Source organism: Pistacia vera, unplaced genomic scaffold, assembly GCF_008641045.1.
Source record: "Pistacia vera cultivar Batoury unplaced genomic scaffold, PisVer_v2 Contig660, whole genome shotgun sequence".
In the NCBI taxonomy this organism is placed as follows: Eukaryota; Viridiplantae; Streptophyta; class Magnoliopsida; order Sapindales; family Anacardiaceae; genus Pistacia; species Pistacia vera.
This window is the reverse complement of record NW_022196513.1, coordinates 1,056,163-1,073,154: the sequence shown is the minus strand read 5'-3', so window position 1 is coordinate 1,073,154 and position 16,992 is coordinate 1,056,163. Positions and strand designations below refer to the sequence as shown.

At 40.8% G+C, this 16,992-nt stretch overlaps 2 protein-coding genes across 2 annotated transcripts; both read right to left on the bottom strand.

The window, feature by feature from the left end:
* Nucleotides 1–9,937: 9,937 nt before the first annotated feature.
* On the bottom strand, nt 9,938–11,235 carry LOC116112331. The gene is made up of 2 exons (XM_031398481.1): nt 11,113–11,235; nt 9,938–10,701 (listed from the first exon to the last, which is right to left on the bottom strand). The coding sequence occupies exons 1-2, from the start codon at nt 11,233–11,235 to the stop codon at nt 10,099–10,101; spliced, it is 726 nt and encodes a 241-aa protein (XP_031254341.1). The 3' UTR covers nt 9,938–10,098.
* A 46-nt stretch (nt 11,236–11,281) lies between these two features.
* On the bottom strand, nt 11,282–12,253 carry LOC116112357. Its single transcript, XM_031398499.1, has 4 exons — nt 12,113–12,253; nt 11,791–11,949; nt 11,476–11,558; nt 11,282–11,408 (listed from the first exon to the last, which is right to left on the bottom strand). The coding sequence occupies exons 1-4, from the start codon at nt 12,222–12,224 to the stop codon at nt 11,367–11,369; spliced, it is 396 nt and encodes a 131-aa protein (XP_031254359.1). The 5' UTR covers nt 12,225–12,253; the 3' UTR covers nt 11,282–11,366.
* Between the last annotated feature and the right edge of the window lie 4,739 nt (nt 12,254–16,992).

Here is a 16,992-nt window from a genome sequence, read left to right as displayed (position 1 = left end):
GATTCAGAAACTATTCAAGACCTAATTCACACGTGAGACCTCTGAACGTCGACTGGTCTCCAATATAAAGAGCAGGTGGCGGGTCTCTTCTCCTTTGAGCCGAGGGGCTCGGTTCATGGAATGCTCCTGGGTGTCGGGTTTAAGGCAACCAACAATGAGTCCGAATAACAAGCCCTGCTCGCCGGGTTGTGACTCGTCGAAAGAACATGGGGGCGCCGCGATCATGTATCTACAGCACTCCCTGCTGGTCGTCAATCACAAATCCTAGGAGAGTCCATCACAAGAAGGAAACATTGTCCCGCTACTGGAAAAAGCTAAGGGCCTCTTGGGGGCGGTCAAACCGTTAAAATCGCTCATAATCCCAGTAGAGCAACCTCTATAGGCGGCACCCCTTGGCAAAGTAGCCTCATCACTTTGGTGTTAAGTGTTAGACATGGCGCGAGGGCCCCTGATAGCTTTCCTAGTTCGTTTGTGTCGACAGTCCGTCCATCAGCACCTCGCCGAACTAGCACATGAACGAAGGATACTCAGTCAGATTCCTGGATGACTCCCATTATCAATACCCTCAAGGACGGAACCTTGCACAACGACCAGGTCCAGGCGAGGGTCCTACCGATAAGGTCTGCTCGGTTCTTACTTCATCGGGGATACATCTATACTGAGAGGATTCAGCGCCCCTCTCCTCCGATGTGTGGACCATTGAAGAAGAATCAGAGCTACATCATGCGGAAATTCAGTGAATGGATCTGTGGCAACCACACGGCAGCTCGATCGTCTTGCGAGCCAGATGTTCGTGCCCGGGATATACTGGCCCAAACTCCACATGAATATGCGCGCAACTTTGTTCGAAAGTGCGACACAATCCAGCGTTCGCGAACACCCGCGAGCACTCTCAGCTAGCTGGTTACTATGTCAGCCCTTGCCTTTTTCGCTGGGAGAGGATCGACCTTATCCCCCATGCCAGTGTTGAAAGGGAGGGGTCACGTACGCGTGATCGCGGTGATTACTTTACAAAAATGAGTCAAGCCGAGCCCTGCCACGATCACGACCAGACGTTAAAGACTTCGTTTCAAACTAGTGAATGTCGCTACGGAATTCCTCACACCCCTTATGCTCGATAATTGTGAAAGCGAATTCGATAATGATAAGGTTCAAGCAGTTCTGCAAACGAGCGCTATCACAAGAAATTTGCCTCTCGCCAGACCCCAAGCGAAGGGCAAAGTTTAAGCATCAACACAGACCATCACGCCCACTCTGAGGCCAAGCGTCGGGCACCAAGTACAACTGGGTCTGACGACCCGTCCCCGAAGTTTTATTTGCATACAGGACAATCCCACCGGACCGTCACCTCGAAAACTCCCGTTTTCATTAGCAATAGATGTCTGTTATCTGATCCCTTTCGAGGTCAGGACCTGGTTCTCTTCGGGGACCTGACAACGAGGACGACAACGAAGTCACTTTTGAGAGCACGTTTGGATCTACTCGAGACCGTCGCAGCAAGGCTTCGCAATGATAGCACCTACCAGCATGGCGAGCAAAAAGGTTCTTTGACCAAGTCAGCGAAGAGACTTCCATGTCGGGAGACCTGGTGCTAAAGGAAGTTCTCTCGGTAGCCAAGAGCCAAGTGATGGGGTCTAGGCCTAACTGGGAAGCCCTACCGGATCGACAAAGGTGATTCAACCAGGGACGCTACCCACCTCAAGAGATTGAACGGCTCCAAGTTACCCCGATCTTGGAACATGCCGACACCTCTTCCGTCCATACTATTATCCGTAAATCCCAAACGGTCACTCGGTTTTTGATAATTTCATAATTTTTCGAGCATTACTTATGTCTACTTAAAACAGTCGAATGGTTCTTGTCGCCTTGTCCAAGTTTATAATGTAATCACTTCTGTGAAATCCACAATTGCTAAAATACCCGTGCATATTTATAGAGAGAGTAACACTTACACTTGCAATTGACAAAAGAAAGTCATGATACCAAGTTCATAAGGACATCGAGTTGGCACAAAGGAGCTACTTCTGGCTAAACACTATGGCTACCACCGGCCGATGCGGGAAAAAATTGAACGGTGATCCTTCGCGCGGATCCACCACACCATCCTGAAGGATCAGTGCCCGCCTAGTTCAAGTGTAGTGGGAAAACCACCATTGTTCCTCGCTCGTGGGTCGTCCGCATTCAGCCTGTTCCTGGGCGCCTCTCGCCATCCGGGTCCGCAAGGTCCAGGGCTGGGGGGGCCTAAGAGACCTCCCCGGTGCAAAGCGGGAAACCCCAGGTGTGAACACCCCCATTTCGAGTTATGAGGAACGGTTTAGATAGTCTCAAATCAGATTCTTTCTGCTCTATAGGACTACACTAGATGGCCAACCGCCTATCGGGTTTTGTGTGACCTCTGCTGCCAGTTCTTCCGTCTGCGCTCCGTCCCTCTTCCCCTTCATGACCGTTTCGCTCATACAGGTCCGACTTCTCTGCATCGTCAACTGGCGGTTTCAGTGCAGGCGTTCCTCCCTCCCTTCCGTCTCGTGAACGTCGCATCAGACGCTCGCACTCCTGTTTTATTCCGTTCAACTCGTCTCACCGTCCCCCCCGACCCCTTTGTCCCAGTTAACCAGATCCGCCAGTTCAGGCTGTGCAAGGTCACGCTCGCTGCAGAATCCCCGTCGCATCAAGGTGTCGAACAGCAGTGCCGCCGCAGTCTCTTGAAGATTCTCTATTTCTCCGGGCAAGAGTACTATTTTTCTCCTTCCCGCTCGACCCGCCACCCCGGGATAACAGAATCATGGTGTCCGGTGAGGAAATACGTCTCCTCCCCGGTCTCCCAACGCTCGTTCAGTGAATCTCCTCTTGCACGCGGTGAGCTCAGCCTTCCAATGCAGGAATCCACGGTGATTGTTTTCTGAGGCAGGTGCAGTACCATCTCTCCTCCCTGGTCCGTTCATCAGTATAACCTAGATGAGCCTTTGCGACGCTTGGCGAAATCGTTACTGCTACACTCCGCTGGGCGGTCGTTGAGTCGCGCCACCTCGTTTGGCGGATCTTGCCAAGCTGGAGCTGTCTTCACACGCCGTTGTTGATGGCTCGCAGAGACGGTCAACATCCATCTTAAACCCTTTCCAGGGATTCCCTACCTCCAGGTGGGGTCGGCGAATAGCCTTCCCTATCCTCGCTGTCCCGCGTGGACCCCGTCATGACCTGATTTCTTTCCCTCCCCTTCTTTTATGAAGGTTAAGCTTCCCCAAAAAGGCGTCTTTCTCCGTAAAATGTGTGACATTGTCCTCCAAGATTTCGTCATAGTATTGGAAACCCTGCCGGGGGCTGGGGGGGGGTAGTGAGAATATGTTAGAAACAAAAATCAAATCGTGCGACCCTCTCTCACTTCTAGGCGGCACGAACTGATCGAAACCCGTTGTGAGTCCATTCTGACCTTTCCAGATTGCGAGAACCTACGTAGCATGAAGATTAGGTCGTTCGCCGCGTATCTTGTTGCGAATTCCGTTGGTGAAATATGATGGCCGACTATCTTGACGCAACAGAGTCTGCAAAAGGCCCAGTCCATAGGCCAAACAGCTCACTCGCCATAAACTTTCCTCGCGAGGGCGTCTCCCGGAAAATCCGCATTGCTTGAGCTGAGCGGCCAATCAGGGTATACGCTCCCCTGGTCTAACTAATTCATAGCAACAGTGATGGTGCGTCCTGTCGTGCGTGATCGCACTGGTCTTGCCTGCACAACGGACGACAGGTCATGCATTCAGGACCCCTGGTTGGTAGTGGGGCAGCTAGCTCACTTCAGGGACAAACGGAGTCACTCGGACTGAGGCACGACGCACTGACCGCTGACGCTCAATGATGTGCTCTCTGTCTCTCTGATTCGTGCCTGCCCTTTCCCGTCAACCCCCGCCTGGTTCCCTACATCCGATCGTCTTGCTCAGCTGACTTTGCTTTCTCTTTCTCTAGACTTCTGGACCAGGGAGCCTTTTCCGCTTTTGGGCGAGTAGGCGGTGCCTGAGCAACCTGTCTCGACCTTGGTTGCCCTTGCGCAGCAGTGGCGGGGCTGGGGATCTGGGACTGTTCGCACCTGGCCTGAGCGGGATAACACGAGCACTTCAGCCGTCCCTGCTCTTCCCGCGATCGAGAGAAGACAAACGGTGCTCGAGGGTACTGCCCTGACTCGGGTTGGGGGGCATCGTTTTCCTGCATTCGAGGTCGTTATATAACGCGAAAACTCATTAGACGACCAGAAAGAATACCCAGTAAGCTTACGCTTCAAGTGGTTTAAAGATGCCATGGTCGCGAAAAAACCGTACTTCCGCAGTTCGCGGTTGTTACAAGCTCTCCTCGCGTCGCGACTATCTTCTATAATATCGACGAAATTACGAGCCTATCCGGGTCAGCGAGTAGCGACTGAGGTGTGCCGTCTGTTAACTGTAAAACACATCAGGTCGGGTTATTATCGGATCAGACGAGCAGATCTAGAACTCAAGGAAACCTACTTGGTTCGTTGAAAACGGCAATGGCGTTGTACATGAAAAGAAGAACTTGACGTGTAGGCCCCCGCTTGCTGGGGTACTTATGTATCCCCGCGTTAATGGTAGTCCCGAGAGAGGTAGTACGATCCTTATCCCTACTCTTCGTAAGGTAGTAGGCGACACCGAGCTTACCGCGTTGGTCCCCTAAGCCGTCTCGCCAGCACGCGATGTACATCGCGCGGCGATGACATACGCGTTGGCGTCAATTGCATCGGTGGCGATCCCGAAATGATCCAGGAGACTTTGGGAATGAAAGGATGGAAGGGAATCTCCCCCCCCCCTTGAAGATCTCTCTGAGATCGCCGGCTGAGTGGCCAGTTTCTGGGCGCCGCGACGTCTTGGATGGTTGGAGCGAACACTTCTGTGCGAATATCATAATGGCGTCTTTATTTCTAGTATACTCACTCGGAAGTAAACACGAGTAAACATCAAGGGCCTGCGTCCTCGGGACTTCCAGCGAGGACGAGCTGGCTCCTTCTCGGGTACTGGCGTGGACAGGTTCCATTCCCCAGTCGTGAACATCGACAGAACGGTCATTAGGGCCTTCGTGTTCGTCCCAAGTGTTGACAGGACGCCCTAAAATCTATCAACCACTCGCCCGCCGGCACGGCTCGATCCAAGGACGGCGTCGTGTCTCCGGTAAACGCCGAGAGACCCAACAGCCACTTGTTCCACCAAAAACAACACCAAAAAAAAAAAAAAAAAAAAAAACACAAAAAAAGAGAAATAAGAGAAGGAAGCCGGAAAACCTTCTCTCTGAGACGGGGGCGTGATGCCGACAGGTCCTTCAGATTGCTGAAAAAATTGTCGATGGACGAAATTGCTTCGGTCGTGCAAAGGTTTTCTGTTTGAAGCAAAAATAAAAAAAAAAAGAGTTTCGGTGGCTTCATCAAAAGTGAGTTTTTATATGGGGATGCCGATCGGGGTTACCTACCCCTTTGGGCCGAAACGACAGTCCAACTCTCTCTCCCGCATGAATGCGCGCCACGTCGCATTAAACACGCAAACGTTTAAAACAGTAATGGCCCTCGTTTCGGTTACGTACGCCACTACATTGCCCAACGGTGCCAAGCTCAGCGCGCAGAGCAGTATATGTGCCTGACCTGTCTTAGCGCGCGCAGACCGTATGGCACGTGAAAACACAGTTCGTTGAACCTGTTCACAAGAGAGCGCCCCTCATATCCAGGCGTAAGGTGTAGACTGTAGGGCGCTCTGACTGAGGAACTGCATGAGGTCATGTTCGCTCAGAGGGTCGGTACCGAGCTCTTCTGTTCAGGTCGGAGCGAGTAAACTTCAACGTAACTTAGTTTCCAAGTTCCGAAACCTTTCGAACCTTAAAAACTAGGGGGCTTTGTTATCCTAGGAAATAAAGATGAGTGGAAATCGCGTGAAGGGCGACCTCTCCCGTAAGAGCAACACGCACCGTCAGACCTGTCAAGCGATGTGGAGCCCACACGCGTCCTTTCCTGCCACAGTCGTGCAATGTCAGCTTGGAAAAAGGAAATGGGACATAAAGCCTATATACACTGACATCCAACCTACCACGGATTTAGCAATGATTATACATTTCAGTCAGTATAAAATAGGGAAGGCCCCTTCATTAGGGGGATTCGGCCATTTAACATAAAAAGAACAAACAGAAACTCTCATCCTCTGTAAACTTTGCTTTGACCTTTTTACGTCTGTTGTAGAGTCAGAAGCTCGCGACCGCGCCTGACACCCGACCCAATAGTCATAATCCAACAAAATAGTGTACGTAGGACTTGCTATCCTTAGCATCCGAAACCCACATAAAAACTCTCTCTACAGCTATTTTAACTTTCACGATACCCTGATCACGTCATCAACACGTCAAACTTGACTATTACATTGTGAAACAATCGTTGGTGCATTGAATTCATTTGAGATGTCAGACTTATCTTGGAATTTATTTTGAAGGAAATTCCTGAGCATATTTCTAACTTCTGAATTTACAAACCTTAATACTTCTTGGTTGTTCAAATCTCAGAAGTTATCTCACAATGCAGAAGATACCAGTCTTAGATATTTGAAATAACTAAAGAGATTGGAGAATGGATGCAAGTTTCACCGGCCTCCGACATTGGTTTGGCAAGGTTGTGATAGCTCGAACTCATTGCCATACAATATAAAAGATCTGAAAGGATTGAAGAGCTGGTGATACACGTTGTCGAAGATTAATCTGAAGAGTATTTGCAACAAGACCCCAACTCGAGCAAACGGACTCGCAAAGCGGCGACCCAACCACTGGACTGACACTCTAGAGTACCTGCGGATTGAAGCATGTCCAAAGCTCAAAGAATTACCACCATGGCTTGCGAGTCTCAAAGCACTTAAAAAACTTGAGATTTTAATTGCCCAGAACTGTCATCTCTGCCGACGGATGCAGAACCTCACCAACCTTAGAGAATTGAAGATACAAATTGTCCTACGCTGAGTAAAGACTGCAGAAGAATTGCCGGAAATTTCTCATGTGCTGGAGATTCAACTGGATTCCATGATAGCTTCTTTGATGAATTGACTAATGAATAAAAGCCAGGTATGTGAAAATTTCTCTCTAACTCTTTATATGTTTCAATGCAATAACTCTATTTTTTTATGCTGCCGTAAATGGAAAGTTTTATCCAATATTGATAAATAGCTACGATGAAAAGTCTTTATATTATTGTCATCTACTACAAACTAGAAATATATATACTTTGATAGACGATAAATTTCATGTTTTGTTTATGTAGTTTCCTAGTACATTTTGTTTCTGTAGGCTTTTTAATTCATCGGAGAAATATGATTATTTGTAAGTAACATATAAATTCATAAATCCTTTCACATAGATTTTCTTGATGTTATAAATTCTATATTAATTAATAATTTTGATTTTATTATTTGTATTTGATGGATATTATTGATTTTACACATCTCGGAAAAAAATCAATAAAAAAAAAGAAAGAATCATAATTGATCGATATATCCTAAATCTGATGAAGAATCATAATTGATCGATATATCCCAAATTTGATGAGATAGATGAATTGAGACTTCTTTTTAAATACTTAATGGTCTTGAATATATAGTATGACACACTTTCCTTTGCTCCATGCTGCCCACCGAATGACTCGAATTTTTCATTGCAGAAGCCTTTTTTTCTTTTTTTAAGTGATATATAAAGCATTTTTTTTTTTAAGTGATATATAATATAACCTTTAAGAGAGTAAATTTGTTTCTCTGACCTATTACTTATTGAGTAACTTGAATTATTCAACTGTTGCAGCTTCCCCAGAGATTCTGGCAAAGTCTTCAACCAGTGGAAGAAGTTTCGATTCGGAGTCCTGCTAATTGTGATGCTGCTTTTTTCTTTTTTTTCTTTTTTTAATCTTTTGGTTCTTGAATTGTTATTTTGGTGTATTTGTCACTTCTTGAAATCTGTGGGTGTGTTGTATTTTCATTAAATTTATGCTTGATTCAGTTAATCATGTTTGTATTAGATAATGCTTTGGAACGTTTCCCAATCTACTGTTTGTTTGGTTATCTCTATTGCTTATATATTTTCCATTTGTTATATCATGTATCATATATTCAGAATGCATTTCTTTTGTCAGAAAGCATGCTTTCCGTTAAATTAAAGACAGCATGATGTTCAGACTAGTCAAACACAAAGGTTGACAGTCCCTTCCATGGTTAGTGGCATGGGGCTCATTCTTGTTTATATTCAGCGGAAGACAATCAGTTCGAATCCTTCTCCTAACTGGGATGAAGTCCTCATACCAGGCCCAATCCCTGAATTAAACAATTTGGAAAGGAATAGGAATCCTAATTTTAATTTAACATTGTTGTGACCCATGTATACTCAGGTCTTCCTCAAAGCTCCAGCCTATGGTTTATCACTGGCATTGGGCCAATTCATTGAGTTTTCAATAACTTGGACAGGCTGATTTGAAGGGCTCTGGTTGGTTGTATTTTAGCTCATCCGACATCTCATCCACATAGGAATTATTAGTATTGACTACTAGCTCGTTAAAATGAATTTTCTTGTTATCTATTTATTTATTTTTATTTTTTATGATCAGAGTGTTTGGGTCAGTTTATGCACATCTCTTCTCAATTGATCTTCAAGACCTTAAAATTACCGACCGAGTAAGAGCTCTAATGATCACCCCTATTAGTAATCGAAAAAAGACTCAAACTCAGGACATTTTAAGTAATACACTCAAAAGACTTTATCAAACCACTTGGTCATAAAGAGGTTAGTTATTTCCTTTTCTTTTTATTCTATCTCCAAAAATTTTGAAATTGTGTCAAGATTCTCGAAGATTCAAAGGATGTTTAATGATTTTTCTAGAGTTGGAATTAGCATTTAAGACACTATTATTTTTCCCTTTTAGCTGAATCACGATAATTTTAAATTTTTTTTTTTTTTTTGACCTCTCTTATTCATTAGGTATTACACTTTGACCCCTTTTAAATTTACTCTTTTTTTTTTTTTTTTTAATTTCATTAATTTTTCATAGTTTGATCTTCCTCCCTTTTTCTTAACATTACACTTTAAATATATTCAAGCCTCAAAACTTTATAAGAATTTTATATGAATAATTATTTATTTAGTCCCAAGTACGAATGCTACTCCATGGCCCACCCTCAAATTTTTCTTAAAAATATTAATATGTATAATTTCTGAATTTTGGCACACCCTAACAGAAATATTAATGGACAAAGATATTAATGTGCAATTAGTTTTTATTTTGATTTACCCTAAGAGAAATTTCTGGATCCGTCCTTGTTTGGTCCCTTTAAACATTGAAAAGAGATTTCAAAAAAGAAAAGAAAAGAAAAAATCTGAAACTGAAAGTTTAACAATTTTGTTTTTAAAAGTTTATTGTTAGAATAAATGAACACTTTTTTTTTTTTATTCATTTTTCAATTATTATACATTTATTTTATATTTACTAAAATTAATGTATAATTAATTATTAAGTTAATCAATAATATAATTAGTTGAAATATAATTTTAAAATTGTAAAAATATTTACAGAATAAAATTATAAATATCCATTCTAGTAAGTATACATCCAACATCACTTTAAAAATAAAAATGCCAAACACATATAACTAAAAAATTTCAAAAAACATAACAAACTTAAAAAATAAATCTTTCCAAACGCTATTCAAAGCTTATTATTTTCACATCACAGTAAAAAGATTAAGGTTTAATTAAATAACAAATATTTTCACATCACAATAAAAAAATTAAGGTTTAATTAAATAATAAAAATCTTTGCAAAGTTTTTGAAATAACAAAAATCTTAATATCTTTAAGGTTTAGGTATTAAAATTAATCTCAGAAAGCAAGTCTATAAATATCTATAAACTCATAATATTGTAACTTTTAAGGGCTATTAAAGATTCATTAAGAAGAGGAAGAATTTTGTTATTACATCAAGCAGGATGTTATCTAATCACTCTGGAGTACAAATATCTATAGAATACAAATAGGATGCTACTTTTTTATTATCTAATCACTCTGGAACGAGAGTAACTTCAACAGTTTCTCTCTGACTTATCGAATTACTTGGTCGAGGACACGTTTGCTTGGCTTTCTGAAAAGGCCAGGCTGATAGGTGTAAATGAACAAGTGCCATATGAGGGAAAATTGCGAAGCCACAAACAAGAGCATGGGCAAACAGGCTGATACAACCACTAAACCGAGCATCAAATATGCCTTTTTCTCATAAAAAATCTGATAAACAGTGGTTCCAAACGCTACCATCATTGAGGTTATGGAGATGAACATGATAACAACTCCCAATATGAACTTTCTGGGAAGGGCCTTGAGAAAATCATCTTGTTTGTAGCGTGCAGTGATGATGGACATGAATATTATGGCGGCCGCAATCGATGAGAACAAGGAGAGTGCATCTGAAAAGCCAAATGTCATGAACACACTCAATTTATCATAGCCACTAGTTCCACCGAACGCTGCTTGAAAAACTAGTGTGGCAGTCACTGTTGCGGCTACTATGCATGATGTCGCTGCTTCCTTCATCCATTTCTCACCTTCTGTAACAAGTTTCTTATGGGACTTATGGAATACCACTGCCGGAGTTTCTCCTACACAATTTATTTCGTTTTTGCACTCGGCAGGTACAATGTTCTCTACTTCCTGTATAACATAAACTTTGTAATTACAAAATAACATAGTTATATATGAAAGAACAGAAATAACGAAAATGTATATAAAACCCAAAACAATGTCTACTAAGTTAGGAGGACTTAAGTGTTATAAACTAAATTCTAGACTCATTCCCTAATAATGTATAAGTAGGATGTGACAAGTGACTTGAACATCACCCAAAACATGTCTACTTGGTTAGGAGGATGAAAAACTGAATCTAAGGCTCATTCACTAGTAAAGTATAAATTAATTATGTGTAAGGAAGCTTAGATTCATTAACGAGTTAAACTAGTTTAACATCATGTGTGTGTGTATATATATATCTTATTTTTTACTCCCCCCCTAGTCATGCAGTAGTGCAAAAAGCAGCTATTTCAATGTTTATATCAGAAGTCTTACCTTATACCACTGTAACTCACGTTGCATTTGAAAAGCTGCACCAGCAATGACATTTAGTTTATTTTCAGGAGCTAGCTTTCCAGCTAAATGCAAGATGTTGTTCTTGTCGACGTCTTGAGACATTAATAACAAATGTTTGTGATCAGTCATTTGATATATGAGTTTAAATACTTTCTCTTGACGATTCATGACTGCTAAGTGGAACAGATTTTGATTCTTTTCATTCGTAAACCAGATTGCATCAGGATATGACTTTATAATCTCTTCCACAATTTCACAGACCCCCATTTCTGCCCCTAAAAGGAGCGGTCGCTTTAATATCAAAGAAGTTGTTCTATAGTCATTTCTATCGTCTGCAATTACCTTGCACAAGTGTTTGACAAGTTCAAGTACTTTGTAATCACTCATCAACTTTGTCTCTCCTATTTTTTTTGTATAGCTCGTAACTGCAAATTAAATAGGTTCAACTGTCAACAATGACAGTGACTGTATACATAACCGAGTAAAGTACTGTAAGTCATAAGTTTGTTCCTTCTTTTGGAATTTGAAAAAATAAATTTCAATCCTTTTTCATTTGAAATATCTTCATTTGTAGAATATTAGTCGAACAATATTGTTTATTAATACAAAATCAGAAGAAAAATAACATTGATGTCAGAAAGAAGTATATATCCTCACCCTTAGAAACACCGACGTATCCCCAAAACGGTAGCCTTTTTGTTCTTCCACTCGGAAATGCTGATGGCTTTTTGGTTATTTCACTCAACAGAGATTCACCACCATAAAATGTCATTGTCGCTAAACTTGGATGTTTTTTAATCAAGTCTAACGCCAAGTCTAACGCCAAGTCTAAGACATAATGATCGACATGAATTTATTAGCTAGGATCACTAATTTGAAATTTCGACATTAAGAAATTTACTGAAAATACGTCTCAATAAAGTAAATGAAACTTTCAACGGCATGTATTGAAAGTTAGCAAAAGAAAGAATTAACTCACCATAAAATTCAGCAGTTATAAGCAACTTTACTAAAAGAACGCCCGATGTAAAACGTGTTGCAGAATCATAGTCCAAATAATTGTTGCTGAATTGCAATAAATAGTTGATCATCTTCTTTTGGCCATGTCGAGTGGCCTGAATCAAAGGTATCCTTTTAGACTTGTTTGAATCTTGAATTAAAGTTTGATTTCATCTTTCTTCATTATCATGCAGCCTGCTTGGACATTGCCAACAATTGCAGCAATGGAAAGAACAGTGTTACCTTCTTTATTTTTCAGAAACAGTTGATGCATTGACATCCGATCCAGTAGATACTCCACAATATGATTTGCCTTGCCTGTCCCAACAGCTACATGAAGAGCTGTGTCCAAGTTTACCGTAATCCTTGTTAAGATTTTCATAATATTTTGTATATATTTTGTAATCAAGTGAATATTATGTAATCTTTTAGTTATGTCAAGTATACGATCTCAGAATATTCTAGAGATTATGTAATCTCCTAATTATGTCAGACAAAATATTGTGTAATCTATAATTGACTAATTAGGAGATTTAGGAGATCGTATACTCCCTATATAAAGGGTGTAACTCCTTAGTGATAAATCAATGAATTGAAAACCCAATTCTTTCAAACAAACATGGTATCAGAGCCACTCTCTGATCTCTAAAAAAATTCTCATTGTAGAGCAGCCATCGGAAAAATCACAGTGAGTAATCATCCCATCGTCGTCAATCCAAGAGAAAAACGACTGCAATCATCCAATCCTCCAAACTTCAATCACCAAGAAACACCACCACGCTGACGTCAACACGATCTGTTTCCGGTGACTCTGATCGGCAGTTGCTGTGCCACCGTAACTTGCCGTGTGCTTGTTGAGTGTTTGTTTTTAAACTTTTTTTTTTTTCCTTTTTTCTTTATTTTTCTTTTATTTATTTATTTATTTTTATTCTTAAGTAATATTAAAAAAAAAAAAAAAAAACAGGGTTGGATGTGTGGAGAAATTCTACGAAACTCAGTTCCAAATTTGGAAGCAAGTTACTCAGAGACGACTAAACCCGACATGCTCAATAACAACAAAATAAAAAGTTCTACTGATGTTGATGTTGTTGTGGAAAAGAAGCAGATGTCCAACAATCTTCATCATTTGTAGCTACTGCTGGAAATGATGGTAAGTCTTAAATATGTGTACATTTGTTTCTAATAGTGCATGGATAATTGATTATGGTGCTACTGATCATATGACATTTGATTCTAGGCATGGTCTAACCTAAGTCATCCTCACAAAACTTTGTTTCTACTGCCAATGGTGAATCTAACCGGTCATTGGGGAAGGTTCGTTAACCTAAAAAACTCTTTATACTTAGATTCTGTCTTAGTTGTCCCATCCCTAAATTATAACTTGTTGTCAGTCTCCAAATAACCAAAAGCTTACAATGTGTGGTGATTTTTTGGCCTGAATTCTGTGAGTTTAAAAGTATTCAACAAAGCAGACGATTTGTTGTGGTATTAGACAGGGGCAATTGTATTACTTGGATTTAGAGTCACAAAGTTCTACCGTGTTACAACAGGCTTTGACTGTAGATTACTCTAAAAGGGAAACAAAAATCCGACATTTGGTTATGGCATTGGCGCCTCGGACATGCTTCGTTCGGTTATCTAAAGAAACTTTTTCCAAGTTTGTTTGAAAAAAATGATATCAGTAACTTCCGCTGTGATGTTTGTGAACTATCAAAAAACCATCGAGTCCTATTTCCAACAGCAATCACTAAAAGTCCCAGTCCTTTTATGCTTATATATTCAGATGTCTAGGGGCCATCACCAGTTACTACTTTAGGTGGATCTCGTTGGTTTGTTACTTATTGATGACTGTACAGAATGACTGGGTATGTCTAATGAAACTAAAGGGGAGGTTAATTTACTCTTTCAGAGATTTCACAAAATGGTTCGTACGCAGTTAATGCACAGGTTCAGATCCTTCGAAGTGACAATGGAGGAGAATATCAAAGTTCATATCTTCAACAGTACTTAGCAACACATGGTATCATTCATCAGACTACTTGTCCAAACACCCCAAAAAATGTGTTGCTGAGTGGAAAAATCGACACTTATGGAGATTGTTCGTGCCTCATTAATAGAGGCTCACATGCCGTTATCTTTTTGGGGAGAAGCACTTACTTCTGCAGCCTACCTAATCAATGGGTACCCTCTAGTTCTCTTCGGTTTGAGACAGTTTTCAGGCTCTTGGTAAGCAGTGAATACTCCAATGGTCCCGAACTTACCGCCTCATGTTTTTGGCTGTATTGCATTTGTTCACCTCCATAAACATCAACGTAATAAGTTGTCCCCTCGTGCATGAAATGTGTTTTTTGTTGGGTAGGTGTTCATCAAAAGGGTATCGATGTTATTATCCTCCAACTCAACAGACGTTTGTAACGATGGATGTTGTTTTCCATGAGAGTTGATGTATTTTCCTTCTGAGTCTGAACTTCAGGGGGAGTTTGTCAAGAAGAAATTCAGACTCTGACTATGCAGTTCAAGATGACGTTCAAGATGTGGGAGACTATGAGTCACAAACTAGACCTATTGTTCGACAAGAGAGAAGTGGATGATGGTAATGTGGAGGTGGTATCAAACCGACCGTAGAAGCTTCTCAGTCCGAGTCTCTTATTCCTGGTATGTCACACCATCATTTGTTGAGAATATTCCTGATTTAGAGTCTGAACCAATTAGGAAAGAGTTACCACCACGTAGTACTAGAGGGATTCCAACAACATACGAACCAAAGCTATCTAGTAAGTCAATACTCCAGAGTCATTATGTGTCTAACCATCGTCTATCAGAATCGAATATGTCATTTGTGAATCATTATCTACTGTATCTATCCTAACAGTGTGCAGGAAGCCTTATCTGATCCAAATGGAAAGTTGCTATGAATGAGAAATGAAATCGTTACAGAAGAATGGACTTGGGAACTTGTTGATCGTCCACCCGAAAAAAGACTGTTGGATGTCGATGGGTTTACACTGTGAAGTATAAAGCTGATGGTACAATTGAGAGATTCAAGCAAGACTAGTAGCAAAGGGTACACCCAACCCACGGATCGACTATACAGAGACATTTGCACCCGTAGCTAAATAAACACGGTACGTGTCTTATTATCTTTAGCTGCAAACCTGGATTGGCCATTACAACAGTTCGATGTGAAGAATGCTTTCCTACATGGAGAATTGTCTGAAGAAATCTATATGGATCCTCCACCAAGGTGTATTTTACCAGTGAAACATAGCCAAAAGGTATGTAAGTTAAAGAAGTCATTGTATGGGTTAAAACAATCTCCGAGGGCATGGTTTGGGAGATTCACCAAAGCTATGAAGTTTTTTGGTTACCATCAGAGCAATTCAGATCACACACTATCCTTAAAAACAACAAGGAAAGATCACTGCACTTATTGTATATGTGGATGATATGGGTTACAGGAAATGATCCAGAAGAAAGGAAGGCATTGCAAAGTACTTATCAGAAGAATTCGAGATGAAGGACTTAGGTTCTTTGAAATATTTTCTCGGAATTGAAGTGTCTAGATCTAACAGAGGTATCTTCTATCACAAAGAAAGTATGCCTTGGATGTGCTACAGGAACATGGTATGTCAGCATGTCAACCAGCTGTACACCAATCGAAGAAGGCTTGAAATTAGGAGTCGAGACTGATCAAGTACCAGTTGACAAGGGAGATACCAGAGACTTGTGGGAAGACTGATTTATTTGTCTCACACTAGGCCAGATCTTGCTTATGCATTAAGTATAGTCAGTCAGTTCATGCATAATCCTGGAGAGCAGCATATGAACGCAGTTATGCGTATCCTGAGATATTTAAACATGCTCCTGGAAAGGGAATTTTATTTTCTAAAATAAAGACTACCAAATGTGCATGCATATACTGATACTGATTGGGCTGGAGTGTGGATGACAGACGATCTACTTCTGGTTATTTCACTTTTGTAGGAGGTAATCTAGTCACGTGGAGAAGCAGAAACAGAATGTTATGGCATGTTCAAGTGCTGAAGCGAATTTAGGGAATGGCACTTGGGATTTTTGAAGCTTTGTGGCTAAGATTTCTACTACAAGATGGGTATCAACCTAATCAACCAATCCAGTTATATTGTGACAATAAAGCAGCATGTGACATTGCTCACAATCCAATTCAACATGATCGTACGAAGCACGTTGAAGTAGATAGATTTTTCATCAAAGAAAAACTGGATGAAAAGATTATTGAACTACCCAAGATTCGATCGAGGATCAATTGGCCGATATTCTTACCAAGGCCGTCTCCAAACGTATTTTCTCACAAGTGTTAGACAAGTTGGGCATGTGTGACATCTACGAACCAACTTGAGGGGAGTGTTAAGATTTTCATAATATTTTGTACATATTTTGTAATCAAGTGAATATTATGTAATCTTTTAGTTATGTCAGGTATACGATCTCAGAATATTCTAGAGATTATGTAATCTCCTAATTATGTAGACAAAATATTGTGTAATCACAATTGACATAATTAGGAGATTTAGGAGATCGTATACTCCATATAAAGGGGTAACTCCTTAGTGATAAATCAATGAATTGAAAACCAATTCTTTCAAACAAACAATCCTCGCTTCTAAGCATTCTCATCTCATCACAGAGACTTCGTACGTATATCAGATCGCCTTGAGATAGCTTATATGTCGCATGTATTCTTGAAATCCTCTGCAATAAAAGAAAAAGAAAACTTTTCAGACTTTTTTTTTTTTTTTTTTTTGTTGGTTGGAATATTATTTTTTACTTGAAAATTTATTTTAGTTTTCTGCTACTTACCGTCTCTCCCTACTGCTAAGG

What these genes read in the sequence shown, in the direction of transcription:
- LOC116112357 (XM_031398499.1), bottom strand. Translation starts at nt 12,224, where the DNA reads ATGATCAACTATTTATTGCAATTCAGCAACAATTATTTGGACTATGAT. An exon ending in TATAACTGCTGAATTTTATG is followed by an intron (nt 11,950 to 12,112) that starts GTGAGTTAATTC and finishes ACTTGGCGTTAG; the next exon opens with ACTTGGCGTTAGACTTGATT. An exon ending in ATACGTCGGTGTTTCTAAGG is followed by an intron (nt 11,559 to 11,790) that starts GTGAGGATATAT and finishes TTTAATTTGCAG; the next exon opens with TTACGAGCTATACAAAAAAA.
- LOC116112331 (XM_031398481.1), bottom strand. Translation starts at nt 11,235, where the DNA reads ATGTCTCAAGACGTCGACAAGAACAACATCTTGCATTTAGCTGGAAAG. An exon ending in GTGAGTTACAGTGGTATAAG is followed by an intron (nt 10,702 to 11,112) that starts GTAAGACTTCTG and finishes TATGTTATACAG; the next exon opens with GAAGTAGAGAACATTGTACC.